At 38.8% G+C, this 17,852-nt stretch overlaps 1 protein-coding gene across 15 annotated transcripts in view; it reads left to right on the forward strand.

The window, feature by feature from the left end:
• LOC145678400 (CREB-regulated transcription coactivator 1-like) overlaps nucleotides 1-17,852 on the forward strand; it is a 783,526-nt gene that overhangs the window by 497,970 nt on the left and 267,704 nt on the right. For 13 of the 15 annotated variants that reach the window (XM_081748495.1, XM_081748498.1, XM_081748486.1 and 10 more), the window contains one exon: nucleotides 5,969-6,055. The exons of the other annotated variants lie outside the window; for them this stretch is intronic. In XM_081748495.1, the coding sequence (XP_081604621.1) occupies nucleotides 5,969-6,055 (87 nt within the window). The remainder of the gene's footprint in view (nucleotides 1-5,968; nucleotides 6,056-17,852) is intronic. 15 annotated transcript variants of the gene reach the window in all.

Here is a 17,852-nt window from a genome sequence, read left to right on the forward strand (position 1 = left end):
AGCCAGAAATTTTTTGTTAAACGTCAAGTACAGTCGGTGCAAAAAATTTCGGGCACCCTCCTATTAAAAATGTCATCACATTAGACTGTAATGGCATATTACAATACTGATACAAGTCTGACGCAGGGTTACATCCGGTTTTCAAAGTTGCGGTCAACCCACCTGTGCAGTAGTGTATAATGGGCCATTGTGAGTTGAGCTGTCATAGAGAAGTGTGTTCGCGAAAGTGTAGCTATGGAGTGGGTCAATTATGAAAATCGTGTGGCAATGATAGCTCTTCATAAAGTGGGCCAATCAGCTCCCGTGATATTCACAACACTTAAAAAGTTGAATATTAGCAAATCTTTCGTGTATCGGGTTATCAAGCGATTCACGGAGACTGGGACAGTCGACAATCCCCCAAAGCAAGGCCGCTCACGCAACATAAGAACCAAAAAGTTAGTGCAAGCAGTGGCCATCCATATTCGCAAAAATCTTGTACGAAAGCAGTCTGTGCTTTCCCGTGAGCTGAACATTTCCAAATATCATTCTAGTGTGTTAAGAAGTGACTTGGGGTTGAAGGTTTACCGGCGAAGTACAGGTTACTTCGTCAAAGCACGTCTGAAAGAGCACAAGGTGACAAAAGCAAAACCCCTATTACAGCGTTAGCAAACAATGAGCAAGGAGAGTTCTTTTCACAGGTGAAAAGACATTCTACATTAAGGAAGTTTTCAATCGACAAAATGACCAAGTGTTTGCTGCAACTTCCCATGAGGCTCGGGAGGAAACCCCGAAGATCCAAAGGAGTCATCATCCGGCCTCAGTCATCATTTAGTGGGGAATAGCGTATGATGGCACCATCAAGTTGTATTTTTGTGAAAAAGGAGTGAAAACGTCAACTAGAGTGTAAAAAATACTGTTTTGAACTCTGCTGTAAAGCCTTTGAGTGATGCTTCGTTCAGGAACCAACATTGGACCATCCAACAGGATTCCACACCAACCCAAAAGGCACATTCTACACAGGAGTGGCTCACGGGAAATGTCCCGGACTTTATTGCTCCAGATGATTGGCCTGCTAGCAGCCCTGACTTGAACCCGTTGTGCTACAAGTTGTGATCAATGCTTGAGGGCATAAGAAGAGCCTGAAGCGTTCCCTGGTGAAGGCGGTGGCAGATTTGTCTATAGAGACAGTGCGTAATGCAATAGATGAGTGGACGGTGAGACTTAAGGACTGTGAAAGGCAAAAGGCGGCCATTTTGAAAAGTAATTGGTGCTGTGTGTTCGTTAGACTTGTAAGTAATCTTTGCAATAAGAATATTAAAGTATCTTTAACACTTTCATAAAAATTCACTTTCAGCGTTGTCTCAGTATTTGTGGTACGACTAGGTAAATTCAAAATCATGCTAATAGCTAGTGATATCTTTATGTCGGGATCTACCTCTTATATTTTATTACACTTATACGGCACAAAATTGCTCACACTTCCATCGACTTCTGGATTGTAAGGTTTTATATTGTAACACCATTAGTTTGTTAGCGCGCTCCTGTTCGGTTTCAAACTCAGAGTTGAAGCGCTCCTGTTCGGTTTTAAACTCAGATTTGAAGAAGGCAACGAACTCATCGTAAAAGTGAAGAATCCACAATTATTCACATACCAATTATGTACTGAGCCAGTTAACAAGAATTTCATGACATCTAAATACTGGCTAGTAGAGATAAACATGAGTGAAGCATAATCTTCAGATTTACGTTAAAATGCTGTAGCTGTTAATTGATTTTCGTGACCAGAAATTTTTTCAACGAAATCCAAATCACGCAACTTAGCTACAACCTTTCTTTCTTCTTTTCTTTTTACTGATTTTACAACAACCGAACTACTCTCACTGTGAGAAATAGACAAGTCGTTATCGCTCAACACAGTACTAACATCATATTCATGAAAGGGAATAGTACTTCTACGTTCACTAGTTTCTACTTTTTTCTTTTTAATCTCACTTTCTGAATTCATGTGACCTACAAACGTGGATAACATAATTTGATTTTCCATCATAATTTCACGCAAGTTTCTTACTTCTTGATTAACATAATGAATGTTGCTTTTTACGTCAGCTTTTACGCCATCAGTTATAGCCTGAGTTCGCTGGGAAACTTCTCAAATTAAAAAAAAAAAAAAAATGTTCCATAAATTTCAAGAACATCTTAATCTAATTTGCCTACTCGAACTTCTTGTTCTTATGCCTTATTTTGAACACTAGTAACTTCGTTATTAACTACATTTAAACAAGAACGTAGATCTTTAACTTTGGTTCTGGTAAAGGCACCTTCTTCAGTTTCGCTTACATGATTTTCCAACTGACAGAGTTTAGTGTCGATAGAACAAATTTCACTTTCATTACTATTTACAATATCTTTAACCTTATTTATTACTTTTTCTAGCACACTTAATTTCTCTTGGTATAGAATAGAAAGTTTTTCAAAGTTATCGCTGCAAGTACTACCTACCTTGTCTACTTCGCTCTGTATTTTTTTTTTTTTTTTTTTTTTAATCTGTTGACAGTATTTGAAAACATTCTTCCATTTTACTCATTACTTTATTAGAAGACCTTTCAACCTGTTGCACTAAATTTTTTTATTCTTGCGCGTTAGAAGTTTCGATTTCATTAATAGCCATGCAAAGTTAAATTCTCACTTCCTGCCAGTATTTTGAACTATTCAGTACACAAGAACGCTACAAATTTCAACAATATTTAATCACCCTCATTGCAGCGCATACGAGCATATCTTGGTTTACAAAAGTATTCTGAGTGTCGTAACGCACACAGACCCTTTCTCGATTGTAAAGTCCTTGAAGGGAACGTCAAATATTAGTATATTGACTTTTCTCTTCCCAGACCAATTGGGAACTAGTTATCACTTATGGAACACGGGCTGTGCTCAGCCCTTCATCCTTGCCCCTAACAATTAGCCTTGTACTAACAGTAAAAATGCCAGGAAAGGACGACCATATGAAGCAAGTCCTTGCTGTGTGATGACGTCTGTAGGAACCAACTCAACTCGTTAATGCCAAGATTCTGGAGACTACAACCGTTAGACGTTCTAGTGACTACCTAGACGAGAATAAGTAGATGAAATACTCATTCTTATCTATCTACACGACATCGTCTCTACATGCATTAATACTTAAATTACAATAATTAGCTGAAAGTATTTGAAATTAAATATTATTTTCCTTTTTCAGCTATTTATTGGACGATACACCAAGAACATATCTGGATATTACATACTTTAAAAGTAAAAACTATTATACTTATCGTAAGTTCGTAGACTGCTCCGTGCGTGCCCATTCGTGGACACCGCGCACGAACGTAAAAACACACACTGTGACTAGTATTAATGTCCTAAGCAATCGATAATATAACTAGGGGAAGGCGTTGTACTTTTGAAACAATGTACCTTTGAACATCTGTGCTTTTCTCGAATTCACAGCTATCTAGATGAAGTGATTAAAATTCGTTTGAAAGATTAAATGATAAAAGCACTACAAACGCGTTTGGCTGTTGTTTACTGAGTGTGGTGCCGAGTAATGTTCCTTTAAATTTTTTCACCCCCAAAACGAAGATTTTTTGTAGTACCTTTTGAGTTTTATGCTCTTCGGTTTTCGCAACTTGTGATATTTTTTTGTCCAAACTTGGAGTAGAATCATTGGTGAATACAGTAATATTTTTAGTTTTAACTCTGTTCAATATTTAAGCTAGTGGAGAACTTTTTTTCGTAATGGTGACTCTCTTGTACCTATAAACATTAATGCAGCGTGTACCTTTGAACGATAATTAATACTGTTTAAAGCTACACAATGTAAGTAGTTAAAACAATTGATATATTTTATATAGGTTAGGTTAGGATATAAAATTATTAATCATAAGTAGTTTCTATATATTCGCTTATTGTATAACATAATGTTAAGAGTTGTATATTGTAATATCCCATGTGAAATTGTTTACAAACAAATCTACGCATCAAGTGTTTATAAACACCACCTCGTGCTTCATCAAGAGGAACTTCCATCAGGGGGACCTGCAATCACCTGCAGATGACGTTTACCCCTCCCACGGAGCAGAAGCAGCAGCGCCACCGCCACCCAAGAGACGCTATAAATTGGACAGAAGAATCCAGCTCAGTACCAGTTTTTTGGTGACCTTCCTTTAGTCTGCTACGGGACTCTTAGAGTAACCTAACCCCAGGCCTCTAGTCTGCTACGGAACTACGCCTATCCTATCTCCTGGCTTACCCTGCTACGGGGCTCTGTTGGCGACTTAACCCGCCTCTGCTTGCTACGGAGCATTGGTTCCTTAATTCCACTCCTCTTAGCCTGCTACGGGGCTCTGTTGGAGATCCTGTCTGCGACCTTACGGTCAAAGACCACCTATACTCACCCTGATTATAGAGAAATCAATTTGTATAGTATTTTGTAAAAATACTTTTATAGAGGAACTTTTTATAAATAAAAATACTGGTAGTGGGAGTCGATTCCGGACGCTCTTTTTATTAACAGCTCTACCTCTTCCTATATATATGAGACAAAAATACACAAAGTTTTACAATATGCTCAACTTTATTTTTCACAAGTTTTTGCTAGAACTTCTCTTCAATTTTTAATTAAATTGATAAAATTTAAATTGTGGGGTACTTTTTATAACTAAACCTTTTATTGCAATTTATAACTGTTAATATTTATGGCTTCTTTTAACATTATTGCCTGAGAAACGTTGTAATTACCACTTTGTTCAAAGATACAAGAGGGTCTGTTCAGTTGTACACGACCATAATGTACCTGTGAACCAAACGGATATGCTCTTGTTATATTCTACAAAAGCTACTGTAATTATGTAACACGTTTAAAAATCATCCTATCGGATAGCAAAGAGATGGCACTTCAAATATACGACAAAAATTGGGGAAAAAGTGCTGAATATTAGCACCAAAATTTCGAAGACTCTAAAAGTGTTCACAGGTCAACGCCTTCCCCTAGTATTTTTGTGATGTTTTAAATCCATCTTCTGTAACTTTTCTTAGCAGGTAACTTGGTTCTTTGTTTCTAACGAAACGTTCAGATACGTCTCTGCACATTTGCGTGGACAAAACTCCACTACTGCGCAAGTTGAGAATTATCTCGCAGCTACTCACTCTGTTGAGTTCTGCAAATCGTCAGTGTATCAATTTACATAATTAAAACAAAATAAAGATCGTTAACACTGGGTAAGGTTTCTATTTTATAATTTTTTCTAAAATTATTTGTATATTACCATGAACCTGATTAGTTTCTTTTTTATCAAATTCAACTTACTCTACACATTGGTTTGAGATTACTATTTCGTAGTCAACATTTGATAAAATAAATGACTTGCAGTTTTGTATATCACGTGACACACAATTGTTTTCTTATGAGAATGACAATATACTATTCCTTTTTCTTTTTTGTTCGACTTTTCGTCACCAGGTGGTAGTGTTATAGAATACAAAACACTACTAAAACGAAACACATTAAAAGACTTCGTAGAAATCCGATAAAATTACTGAATTTTTACTCTGGTATACGAAATAAAATCTTACTTAAAATTGGAACAGTTATAAGGCGAGCGTCGAAGTTTACAACAATATTTGACAACTATTTTCTGAGTTGAAAGTATAGTGTCCAGGTACTTCTTTTTGAGAGATATAATGCTCCACTTTGCCGATGAGGTACTAAATTTGAGATCTATTTTTAATTTCAAAGGTCACTTAATAACATAGAAGAGAGGTGTCGATTATTTTTGCAGAACGTATTTTATATTATCGGAGTTACACAATTTGTTTTATTAATGCATTTTGGTCATGCATGTTGAAGAAAGGTTCATGGTTGCCATTAATACAAAATACTTTTATAGTTTCCATTCTGCATATTACAGGCTATATGTGCTGAATGCTTTTTGTTGATACATGTTCGTTTCAGCAACACTTGAATTCGTTGAACACATATCGAAGTCCTCAACCTCTCAGTAGACCTAGCCCACAAAATTCTCCAGGCCTAACGGTGCAGGTTAGTAATAATAATATTTTAAATCAGTGAATTATTTATATAATGCGAACATCTGGTATTCTCTTTTCAGACTTAATTAAATTTCGTTAAATAGGGGGTTTGCAACGTTTAAACTGTATCATATGATATACAAGGATTCCCATTGTAGTCTTGCTTAAGGAAATTTGGCCACCCACCTTGCTTTAAAAGACTATATTCTGACATTTGAATATACGAAATTCTAGTACATTGGCTCCAAATGAAGATACGAAGTGCCCAAAAAATGAATTTTCGAAGCAGTGTCTATGGCATTTTTTTAAAACAAGCTTTTACATAAAAGGTAACAATCATAGTGATCCGAACATCTTGAATTTCTAAACAAGTTAACTTATAATAGTTATATATATAATTAAATAAAATCTCATAAATGAGTTATTTGTAACAATTATGAAAAAAGGAATCTATTTTTGATATTATACACTGATCACCAGTTGAACTAGACACAGCAGAAAGTTGCAGAAACCGCCTTGCAGAGGTTCTACCAGTGCATTTGAATGAAACTGAATCGCGCGTGTACTACTGCTGTGTGCTTCCTCGCTTGGTTTCCGTGTTAATGCAGTGTGTGATGGTGAAAGCAAAGGACTTGAGTGTATTTGAACGTGGCCAAATCGTAGGGGCCATACGACTGGGTGGCTCGATTTCGGAAGTGACTGCGACACCCGGATTTTCAAAGGGAACTGTGTCAAGAGTGTATCGTGAGTACGTGACTTCCGGTAAAACCGCACTCGCGAAAGCGAACTGCCGTGGTCAGGGGCGTGTCGACGACAGGAGTAGGTGCCGAATGGCCGGCATCGTAGCAGCCGATAGACGATCACAGTGCGTCAAATCACTAAAGAGGTTCAATGCAGAACAACAACGCCGTGCTAACAGCCACAAAATCCACAACCACCTCTCGCCATGGGATACAGAAACTATCGGCGCATGCGAGCACCCCTTCTAACCACACAACACAGGAAGCAACGTCTAGCATGGGCAAAAAAAACCACCGCCACCGGACCGTGGAAATGTGGAAAAAAGTTGCCTGGACAGGTAAGTCACACGGGTACGTGTGCGTCGCCAACTACACGAGGCAGTGGATCCATCGTACCAAAAGAGAACTATGTAGGCCGATGGTGGAGGTATTCTCATCTGGGGCATGTTTACGTGGACTGAAAAGGGTCCCCGAACACGAGTGACACGTTCCCTCTACCGCGATCTTCTGGATGACCATGTCCTGCCATTTGCTTGGCTGCAACATCCGGATGGTGACCTCATCTTTCAGAAGGACAGTGCGCCGGCCCACCGCTCTAGGATTGCAGTAGATTGGTTTGATGAGCACTCCTCTGATCTGGCAACACTTCCCTGGCCATCATGGTCACCGGACCCCAATCCCATCGAACACACCTGGGGCGCCATGGAACGACGCCTTAGTTTAGTGAACCCTCTTCCGACCAACCTGCGTGCTCTGTGGCAGACTTCGCAGCAGATATGGGTTGAGATGCCACAATAACACTTTAAGCATTTCGTGCAGTCTATAGTGTGGCGAGTAGCTGCCGTTATCAGAGTGAAAGGTAATGCTACACGGTATTAGCTAGGTGTCTCTAAGTCAACTGGTTATCACTGTATATCAGATTATCTAAAAAGTATTTAGCCTTTGGAGGCCAAATTTAGAGTACATCAATTGTGGTTTCAAAATAATGTTATAAAACCGTATATCCTCATTTTGTGCGGTAACCTTCTGCATTTTTTCCTTGAACCCGTAATCCAGTCACTTCACAATTGCTCTACTTTCTGGTCAAAATATTGTTATATGTAGTTCTCACAGGCTTCTTTTAAAACCAATTTAACACCATCCACGAGTTCTGCAGAGACGGAAACAAATAATGATCTGATGGTGCCAGGTCCAGGCTAAACGGTGAATGCATTGAAACCTCCTAGCGAAGTTCTCCCATATTTTTGATGCGTCATTAAAGATGTATGCAGTCTGGGGTACTCAGCATGGTATATTACACCATTTCTATTGACCAGTTTAACTGTTTTAATTGTTAGGTGCATTCGTGCTTATAGTCGACAATATAGGTTCGAGTCTATTGATTCTGCCATTTGGCAGCAGTTCGTGACGCACGATGCCCTTTCAGTTCCACCAAACGCACGGCATAACCTTCCTAGGTGCTTATGTAGATTTTCCCAAACACCGTGGAGCGTCTCTTCACTTCGACCACGATGTTTCTTCGCACATTGTTGTCGTAGAGTATCTACGTTTTACCAATCATGGCGAACCGCTTCGAAAATGGTTCGATTTCGTTAAGTTCTAGTAGATCGAATAAGTGTATTTGATTCAGATCATATGGCATCCAAACTAGAAATTCTTTTTTTTTTTTTTTTAAATAGTTTCTCCAAGTTCTTTAATACTGTTTAGTGATGGATGTTTAGATCATTGGCGATATCATAATTACTTACCGATCTTGCTGCACTTTCGCCAGAATATAATTTTGTGATTGACCTTTTCTGTGATTGGTCGCCTACGGCGAGGAGCGTGTTGGACTTCGAAACTTCTTCTGAGTGTCGGTTTTTATAACGTATCATGCGCAGCTTCTGCTTCTTCATCGAAATAAAATCGTAAATGTAGCGCAGTTTTCGAGAAAATTTACAAATCCGCATGGTGCAGTTCTTTACGCCTGGGTATAAGAATTTCATCACTTACTGCGCATGTACTAGCTTTTAGTTTTCACGTGACATTAGGCCTGACCCGCTGCGACTCATATTTCTGAGATATGGTACAGTAATGCCATTTCGTGCGCAAAATACTAAATACTTTTTATAAGAATTGATATTAAATTACTTTTAGTCGATTTATTATATTGTCTTATTTTTCCTTTGTGTATAATTGACTGCTAACTAAAAGGAAGCGTATAAGAACGATACAGCTATTTTTGAGACTGACTTTGATTTTGTTTTTTCCCTTTCTTAACGCGGAATGCATCAAAAGAATATGTGCATGTCTATGTAACTGTATGTTTAATTTTATCATATATCTGTCAAGTAGGTAAAAGTTCATTAACTTCGCTTACAATAATGAGTGCCATTATGAGCGTCGTAGTTTTTGAAAGCTCCCAGGATTTTTCATGGGACACAAACATACATGCTACGCTTTAATTTTAAATCAAATCAATGAAACCATTCTTACATCTAACTATGGTTGAAAAGCTTTAATAATATAATAATAATAATACAGGACGCGGCCAGCGTTCATACTAGGATATTAAAAACACACCATCAAGCACTAACTGTAATTTATTACCTCTTATGTCAATTAATAGTTAAAGGTATGCCATTTACTAATGTGTAAGTCATTTTCCATTGCGTGGATTACTTTTTGAGTATGACTCCAGTCAAATAATGCCCCCTCTGCACAACACAGTCATCTAGGCGGCGTTGGAAGCATTCCATAACTCGGCATAGACCATGGGCCAGATACTGAAATCCTCCCCCCCCCCCTTGCGGATTTTTGGAGACAATGTTTTTTAGTTAAAGTAATGTCTAAATAAGCGAAATCGGCCGGTCTGCAAGCAGAATATTAGTGGAGTGAATAATTGGGGGCAGTTTTCAAAATGTGATCAAGGAAATTACCAGGGATTTTACGAAAATTGTAGACCCTCATATTACCGGCTCTAGTTGCCCTCCTAATTGACACATGAACATGAATCATACCTCGTTGGAAAGCTTATGGAACACATATTCCAACTAAGTAACCTTTGTGTGCAATGCACCCAATCCATAGAAGAAGAAGAAGAAGATCGAAACCAAGAATTCGAAAAAAAATGTTTTTTCTTAAATCGAAGGCAGTTAGCAACACTTACAACCGTTGTACGCAAACAAAATCCTTGAAATATATAATCTATTCATTCGTGTATAACATATCAAAAAACCATGGCAGTAGGTGTAATACACATGGAGAAATACATCGTCAAATTAATACCACCGTAAACCTCTTATATTATAAAAGTAAAGAATATAAGAGATAACGTTGACGGCTTGGGGCATTCTTCTAATATCGACAAGGAGATAACCATATCTCGCTGGACAGCTTATGGAACTCAGGTTCCAACAAAGCAATTTTTGGGCACAATATGCCCAACCCGTAGAAGAAGAAGAAGAAAAGAAGAAAATCAAGAATTTGAAAAAAAGTTTTAATAGAAATTCTAACCACTGGCAACATCTTCGTATGCAGACAAAATGTTCGCAATGTATATGTACACATTAATGTACACAACATCAAAAAATCAAAACATTAGGTGAAATGTGAGTATGGAGAGGTAGGGAAAATCTGTAGATTACCTGTATATAAGGTATCCAAGGGAAAAATTAATTTTCATTAAGAATTTTTTAAATCTTGTTTGCAGGCAGTTACAAATATTACCTATATGTCAAAATATTACCTACATGTTTTACAAAAACTAAGAGCTTACAAATTTTAATTTTGAAACATTGTGTCAAATAACAGAAACTGCTTCTCAAAATATGTTTGATATTTAGTAATGGATAAATATATACGGTTATATGGTTCATGTTCAATTATTGTCTTGTGTTATATTTTAGTGAATATATAACAATAGAAATTCAACTGCTGAATGTAAAAAATACAGTCAATGATCTGCATCAAACATTACATCACTATAATCAACAAGTTCAGGAGTCTCATCTTCATCAAAAGTTTCTGATTCATCCATTAACACTTCTACTAGTTCTTGCGGCATTAGGTCGCCTTCAGTCCATTGAATTTCCAACTGGTCATTCACAACATTCCATCCATGGCCAGAAGGTAGTGGGATATTGGGAACTGCTTTGTCTGCACTGTACCATAAGAAAGCCTGGTAATTAGCCCTTTCTGCATGCATTCTTAGAGAATTCCTACAAGGAGGTAGGAGACTTGTGTCTATCCCACTGTAAGCTGATAATAATGTTCCAGGTTTGGGACTAAATCTCTGTAGAAATTTTTCATAGCGAAGATTATTTATGTCTCCTGTAGCCGATCCACCATACATAATACACGTAAATTGCTCCAATTGCTCAAACAAGGAGTCACTGCAAGGAACACTTCTTCCAAGAGAGAGGAATGTTTGAATGTAGTCTGGATGCTGCATGAGAGTCTTCAATGGTGTTTTCTTACCTTTCCTTACAAAGGCACTAGTGGTGTCACAACTCGTGTAAGCATGAAGTGCAGGCAGTGCAGAACACATCTCCCTTCCAACTTCATTAATGACAAGGTGCACATTAATGAGACGCCTCTTGTTACCAGTACCTGTATCAAACAGAACTGTCTGTTCTATGCGCTGTGCAAAGTTCAAAAGTAGAACAAATACATCAGTATCTGGAGATCTAACTATTATTTTACTGTCAGAAGGAGAACTTTTAGCAACATGCAAACAATGAAGGATCATTCTTGTATCTGCTTCTTCCTGGCTTGATTGAAGTTCTTTAATTTCTACTGCACTTGTTTCTTTACCATCAGCAGAAGTGAGACAGATACATTTACACTCACAAACAAAGTACACCCTTCTTCTTTGTAACTTTCTTGAATACTTGGCTTTCTTCCACTCATTTAACAGAAACAGTGTCAAGCTTTGTTTATTTTCATTACATGATAGAAATTTTTTCCAATCTCTGGGAACTTTTGTCAGCTCTCCCCTTATTACATGACCTGTAGTTGAGTCTCTTCTTGCCCTTTCTAAGCTTTTAATTGATAATGGCTTGTATGTATCTGTCACAAAATCAACTCGAGGTACTTTGGAAAGCTGCTCGAACATAATCTCTGCTAATTCTCCAAATGTATTTGGCAGAGAGCTTTGAGTTTGGTAAAGAGCATTACCGTCTATAATGCAAATGACACTTTCTTCATTTGGTCTGTCTGCAAAGTAACAATCTTTTTCTAGCATGTGCATAAGTTGCGATTTATCTGTCTTGACAGGAGTACCATCACTGGTTGCCAAAGCCCATGGTACTGGACCCAGAGGGTATTTCAGAACTCTTTCCATGCTAATATCATGCTGCAAAGCAAGAACAAGAAGCTGCCCAAATACATTTCTTTCTGCTCTTACTTCCTTTAATTTATTGGCTGGTCCAGATATCTTGGAAACTTTAGCAAGGTTTGCAAACGTATTGAGCTTTTGTTTAGTAATAGGTGCATAAAAGCTCTTTGATTTGTCAACAATTCTCTCCTTAATAAATGTGGTGTGTGCATTTTTTCCCACTTTATGCACTGATAGGAGATCTTGCTCAATTGCTTTGGTTGCTGGAGCACCTGATGATAGGCAGTATAGAATATCCTTGTTCTCAACATCGAAGGGATTCAAAAAGTTACTTATTGTTTCAATGACTTTACATGTGTCCTCTTCACTGTGAGCAATTTCTGCTGGTCTGACGTCTTTGTGTGTGGAGTTCTCTGAAGTGTCAATATCAGCCATTTCCAAAGTTGCTTGAAGATAACTTGCTCTATTGTGCCTGGTCATACACCATCTGTAGTATGCAGCATGATTCCTGCTAAAACCAATTATGCCACCATGTGATTTTGCATGCCGATTTAATGTTTGTTCTAGAGTTATATCCACAGCATTTCTAGATGATGGAACACTAGATCGGTTGACGCTGAAGCCATTCTGTCTAAGAAGATGTTCTGCTCCTGGATGAGACTGCTGCAAATTCAGCATATCTAAAACATACACAGTAGCGTATCTTGCATAGTTTAAGTGGTCACAACTGAAGAAAAGTGCACACATCTCCTCCAGAGAAGACACATGAAGGTCAAAATTGTTTTCCTTTGTTGCTCTGTGAAACTGGAGAAGGATCCAAACATAGTCCATGTACTGCATCCACATTTGTGCAGTTTTCCCAAGTTCTCCCCTACGAATCTTATCCTTGAACTCCGAATACATGACAAACTTCTTCCTGCAGGCGTCATTTGCAAGAACCTCAGAAAGATTTTCATAGGATGGGTCCTTAGCAAGTTTAAGTAAAAGTACATTTACATCTTCTTCCATTGGATGTGTAGCCTCATATTTCTCCAAAAGCAGTCTTTCGAGGGCTTCAAGGACAATTTTGTGGACACGGAGAGCTCGGCTGTAGTGCTTTCCTGACACCACTTTTTCAATAGAACCACTGGCACAAATTCCCGATTCTATCAGAATATCTTCAAAGCCACTACACCTCACATATTTTCCCAAGGCACCCATAAAAGCGCATGAAGTGTGAAATGTGCCAAGCCTGACTATAATATCACTGAATTTTTGTGGTTGTTGCCACACAAGTGAATACGCTTTCTTTGCAACCGCAAGGTCAAAGCACACAATGGTATGTTGCTGATTCACCTCTTTTGTGGCTTTCTGAGATAGTTCGAGTATGTGCTGAACAGTAGCATTTTCTGTAATGGGTTGCATCACTGGGGGCATGTAGTCTATGCGTGACAACTGAACCTCATCCTTCTGTGATCCTCCCGTAAGAGATATCCAGCCAGCCCACCCCGGAACAGTTTGATCATTATTCTTTACTATGGCTCTGCAGAACAACCAGGCTAGGTCAGATGCTTCTGCTTTTGACACAGCTTGGACATTAGATGATTCTGTCCTACATACAGTTAGATGTGGCTCGGTTTTCTCTTTCACGAAACAAGGTTCGATATCAAGCCGAAAACTAGTAATCGATCTTTCCTTACTTTTGACATTGGAGGAATTGTCTGTGGTGATTGTATGTTTAACTATTGTGTCTGTTGATACTTCTTGGATAATAATTCCATGTGCTGTGTGTGTGGTCCCTGAACCTGATGGAGTTTCCTCATTTAAATCAAAGTTGTCCCAACAGAAATGAGTAACAACATTATTTTCTGTCGATATTGTTGGTGGAATGGTATGCATATGTTCATTGACTCTCTTGCACATTGCTGTCTCTAGTTCAAGCAGTGTTGAGTATGATGCACAGTGACCAAACCGATTGATAATGGTAATTAGTTCTGCACTTCCAGTCAGGTGTCGGACAGACATGCCAAGTAGCAATTGTTTGGGCATGGTCCACTGTCCCCTTGTTACAGCATGGCATACATCTTGAGAAAGGGAAGAAACTAACCGTTTATTCCTGTTACTGGAGTCTTCATTTCTTTTACCTGTTATCAAGCATGTCATAAATTCTTGAAGAAGTTGAGGAGGCTGAACTTTGTTACTCAGAAGAAAATCTGAAGTAGGAGGCCATGGCATGACTGGAGATTCCATGTGGGCATTTTGAATGATTCTCCTTAGGACTAAAGCTGCTTCTTCTAATCTCTTTGAATCAGAGGCTGCGATTTCAAATGCAGTTTCCACTGCTTGACCTTTGGGCAGGTAGGATGAGTAAACAAGGTCAGATTTGTAATTTGGTTGCCAAAACTGTATTTGGCTACCAAATCGTTTCTGTAGTTTTGCTTTCAGTTTGTCAGTTTTGTAAGAAGCATTGTAGAATTGAGGTGTGTTCTCGAGCATGAATTGAAGATAGCGTTCTTTCAGCATTGACATCCTTTCAACATTGAAGCCATTAATTATGCTATCTGTTACATACTGACACAAGTGTTCAAATGCATTATTATGAGCAGTTTGATCTTCTTTCTGTTTTCCCGATATTTTAGGCCGGTCTTGTCGTGTATAGTCCCTTCTGCATGATGGATGACAATGTGCTTCACGTGCTACCAAGTCAACATCGTTTACTTTTAACAATATCACTTCATCATTTCTTCTTGCAGCTGCCTTTTTAATAGCTTCCTCGGCAGTTTTAGTAACACATTTGACAAGTATTTCTTCCTTTCCTGCTTTTCTTATTCTGTTCTTTTCACAAAAAATACATTTGTTCTTTGAAAATAGTACACCTTCATCGTATGTGCGACGTTTTTTGGAGGGGCATGAATGTGCACTGTTAGCTGCAGTATTTTTTCTTTTCAGAATTCGCGATATATTTGTAAAGTTTTTGTAACACCAAGAATGAGTTCCATGTAACTTAGCAGAGTATTTAGTAGGCACTTGAGTACAGATTTCTGAGAGTTTTTCATTTGCTTGTCCTTTGTTCTGTCGAATATTAGCACAATCCAAAATTCTCTTGAAGCTTGTATCAGATAGCCTTCTCACTTTCACATCTGATTTGTTTTGAGAATAGTGAATAATGCAATGCAGTCCTTGAGACTTTCGTTGGTTGCTGGTGGAAACTCTACACACTTTAAGTTTTAAAGGTTTCTCATCTAGTTTCTTAGATTCACTCATTTTGGTTTTGTTCAGTTCCTGAAAGAGAAAGAAAATGTTTGTAAAAACAGAGTCAATGAGTTAATTGAACGTGTAACTACCATATACACTCAGCAACTATGAGCAGAAGTCTGTAAGTATATAAGCTGAGCTAGGAAATAATAAGCAAAAATTCATACAGGAATCTATGCAGCATACAGTTCACAGCAATGCTAAAAGAACTAAATGATAAAACGTTAATGTGCAGCTTTAGTTGAAAATAGTTAACAGAACACATGGTTAAAAGTAGTCCAATACTATGATTCATTGCCCCAAGTCCTTTAAAACAATTATATATATATATATATATATATATATATATATATATGGATGTAATACTGTAACACATCGTTAATAAACAATATGACGTCAAGTGTTTTATTGCAATTGTACATAAATTGTCAGTATCCTCAAGCAGAGAACATAAAATCTATATCCAAATACGTTGCTACAGTAGATCCCCGGTAGTACTCAATGTCAAACGTCACTTACACACACGTCCACCAATGGATTAAATGGAGACCACTTGATTTAAAGACCTTAATAATCATACTTTTAAGAAATGTAGGTCTTCAAAAAATCCGCAAGGGGGGGGGGGGGATGGTGGTCTGAAGTCTGGCCTATGGTCTAGCATAACGTATTCCCTGGGACATTGCCGACGGCAGTTCTGATGCGATCATTCAACTCGGGAATGGTGGTACAAAGTGTTCAGAAGACTTCTTGCTTCAGGTAAGCCCAAAAGAAAAAGTCTGCACATGAAAAATCAGGTGAACGAGGCGGCCTGGAAATGTCATGAAAACGGAAAATTACTCTACCAGGAAATGTCTGTCACAAGAAATGCATGCAAATTCTGGCTGTAAGCGAGGTCGCTCCGTCTTGTTGAAACCGTAATTTTTCCACATCCACATCTATCATTACCTAATTGGGGAAGAACGAAGTCTTGCAGCATCTTTAGGTAGCGTTCACTGGTGACAGTTACAGCCACATCACTGTCATCCTCAAAGAAGTAAGGGCCAATAATCCCAAAGGAAGCAACTCTATACCACACTGTGACACGAGAACTGTGCAGGGGCTTGGCGTGCAGTTCATCCGGGTTTACACCACTCCATAAACGCATATTCTGTGTATTTACTGAACCACATAACTCGAAATGAGCTTCATCTGACATCAGGATGGTGTGCAACATTTGTGGATTTTGGCGAAGGAGATCACGCATGGTTAAGCAGAATGTTTCTCCTGAAACCCAATCGCGAGGCCTAATTTCCTGAACAATCTGCAGCTTATATGGGTGAAAATGGAGATCTTCGTGCAATATTCTCCTGAATGAGCGATCGGACATATGCACAGTTTGCGAATGAGACGAGCAGATCTTTTTGGGTTAAGCAATATTGCAGCACGAATATTTTCCATGGCTTGTGGTGTCCACACAGCTCTTTCACTTCTTCCCGGTTTGCCATTGCAAACAGAATCTGTTGTTCGAAATGCAAGTACCCACCTCACAATGGTCCGTCCATCTGGAACTTTCACATGACGACCCAAGTTGAAATGTTGCCGAAATTGACGCTGGGTAGCAATAACAGAGTCATTATTCTTGAAATAACTTTCAACAGCAAAGACACGATGCTGTGCACTCCACCGCTTCATATCACTGTCACACTCGAAATGGCAGCTCATTACTACACGAATGTGGCACGAGCTGGCGCGCATTCATGCAGTACGTCATTGCACTACGCAAGTCAAATTACGCCATGAACGCTGCCGAACCCTGTATAAAGGTAACCAAGAAAGTTCTGTCGATTTTTGTGGAAGTCCGTGTTCCATTGGCTCTCACGCCGTGAGTTGAATGCGAATGGAGGTAAGGCGAAGATCAGTTGTTGGTATATCCAACATATTACCTGGTTGTGGCAGTCAAGTTACACCGTGAACTTGCGTAAGGACAGAGTGAACACGAGACTTCCACAGAGCGTCATAAGGGCATGTATGCTGTACGAGTTTAAACGGGGGTCAAACGCCGCTGCAGCGTGGCGGAAGATATTCCAGACTTTGGTGAGGGTTCGTGACTGCATAGACAGTGCAGCGGTGGTTTGCCAAGTTTAAGGACAGGACGTAACACTCGAAGACTCACCATGTGCCGGAAGATCAACACATATACAAAATGAAGATCTTCAGGCAGGAATTTAGGCGAACAGTGGTCAGACATGTGAGGAAGTGGGACTACAATTCAGTGTGAATGGAGAAACCTTTCGGCATCAACTTCATTAACTTGGAAAGCACTAGAAGTTAGGTCGATGGGTGTCACATGATTTGATTCCAGGCCATAAGGCAACGCGAGCAGATACCTGTTTCCAGTGGCGGCGTAAGGCAAACTGGGGCCCGGGACCAGTGAAGTAGATGGGGGCCTTTTCGAACAATATTAATTTATATACTTCTATTTTTGACATTCATTTGTACAATTATTCTTTCTGTTTACTCCTCCTTTCCCGTTGCTG

This window comes from Thermobia domestica, chromosome 2 (assembly GCF_964235325.1).
Source record: "Thermobia domestica chromosome 2, izTheDome1.hap1.1, whole genome shotgun sequence".
Lineage (NCBI taxonomy): Eukaryota > Metazoa > Arthropoda > Insecta > Zygentoma > Lepismatidae > Thermobia > Thermobia domestica.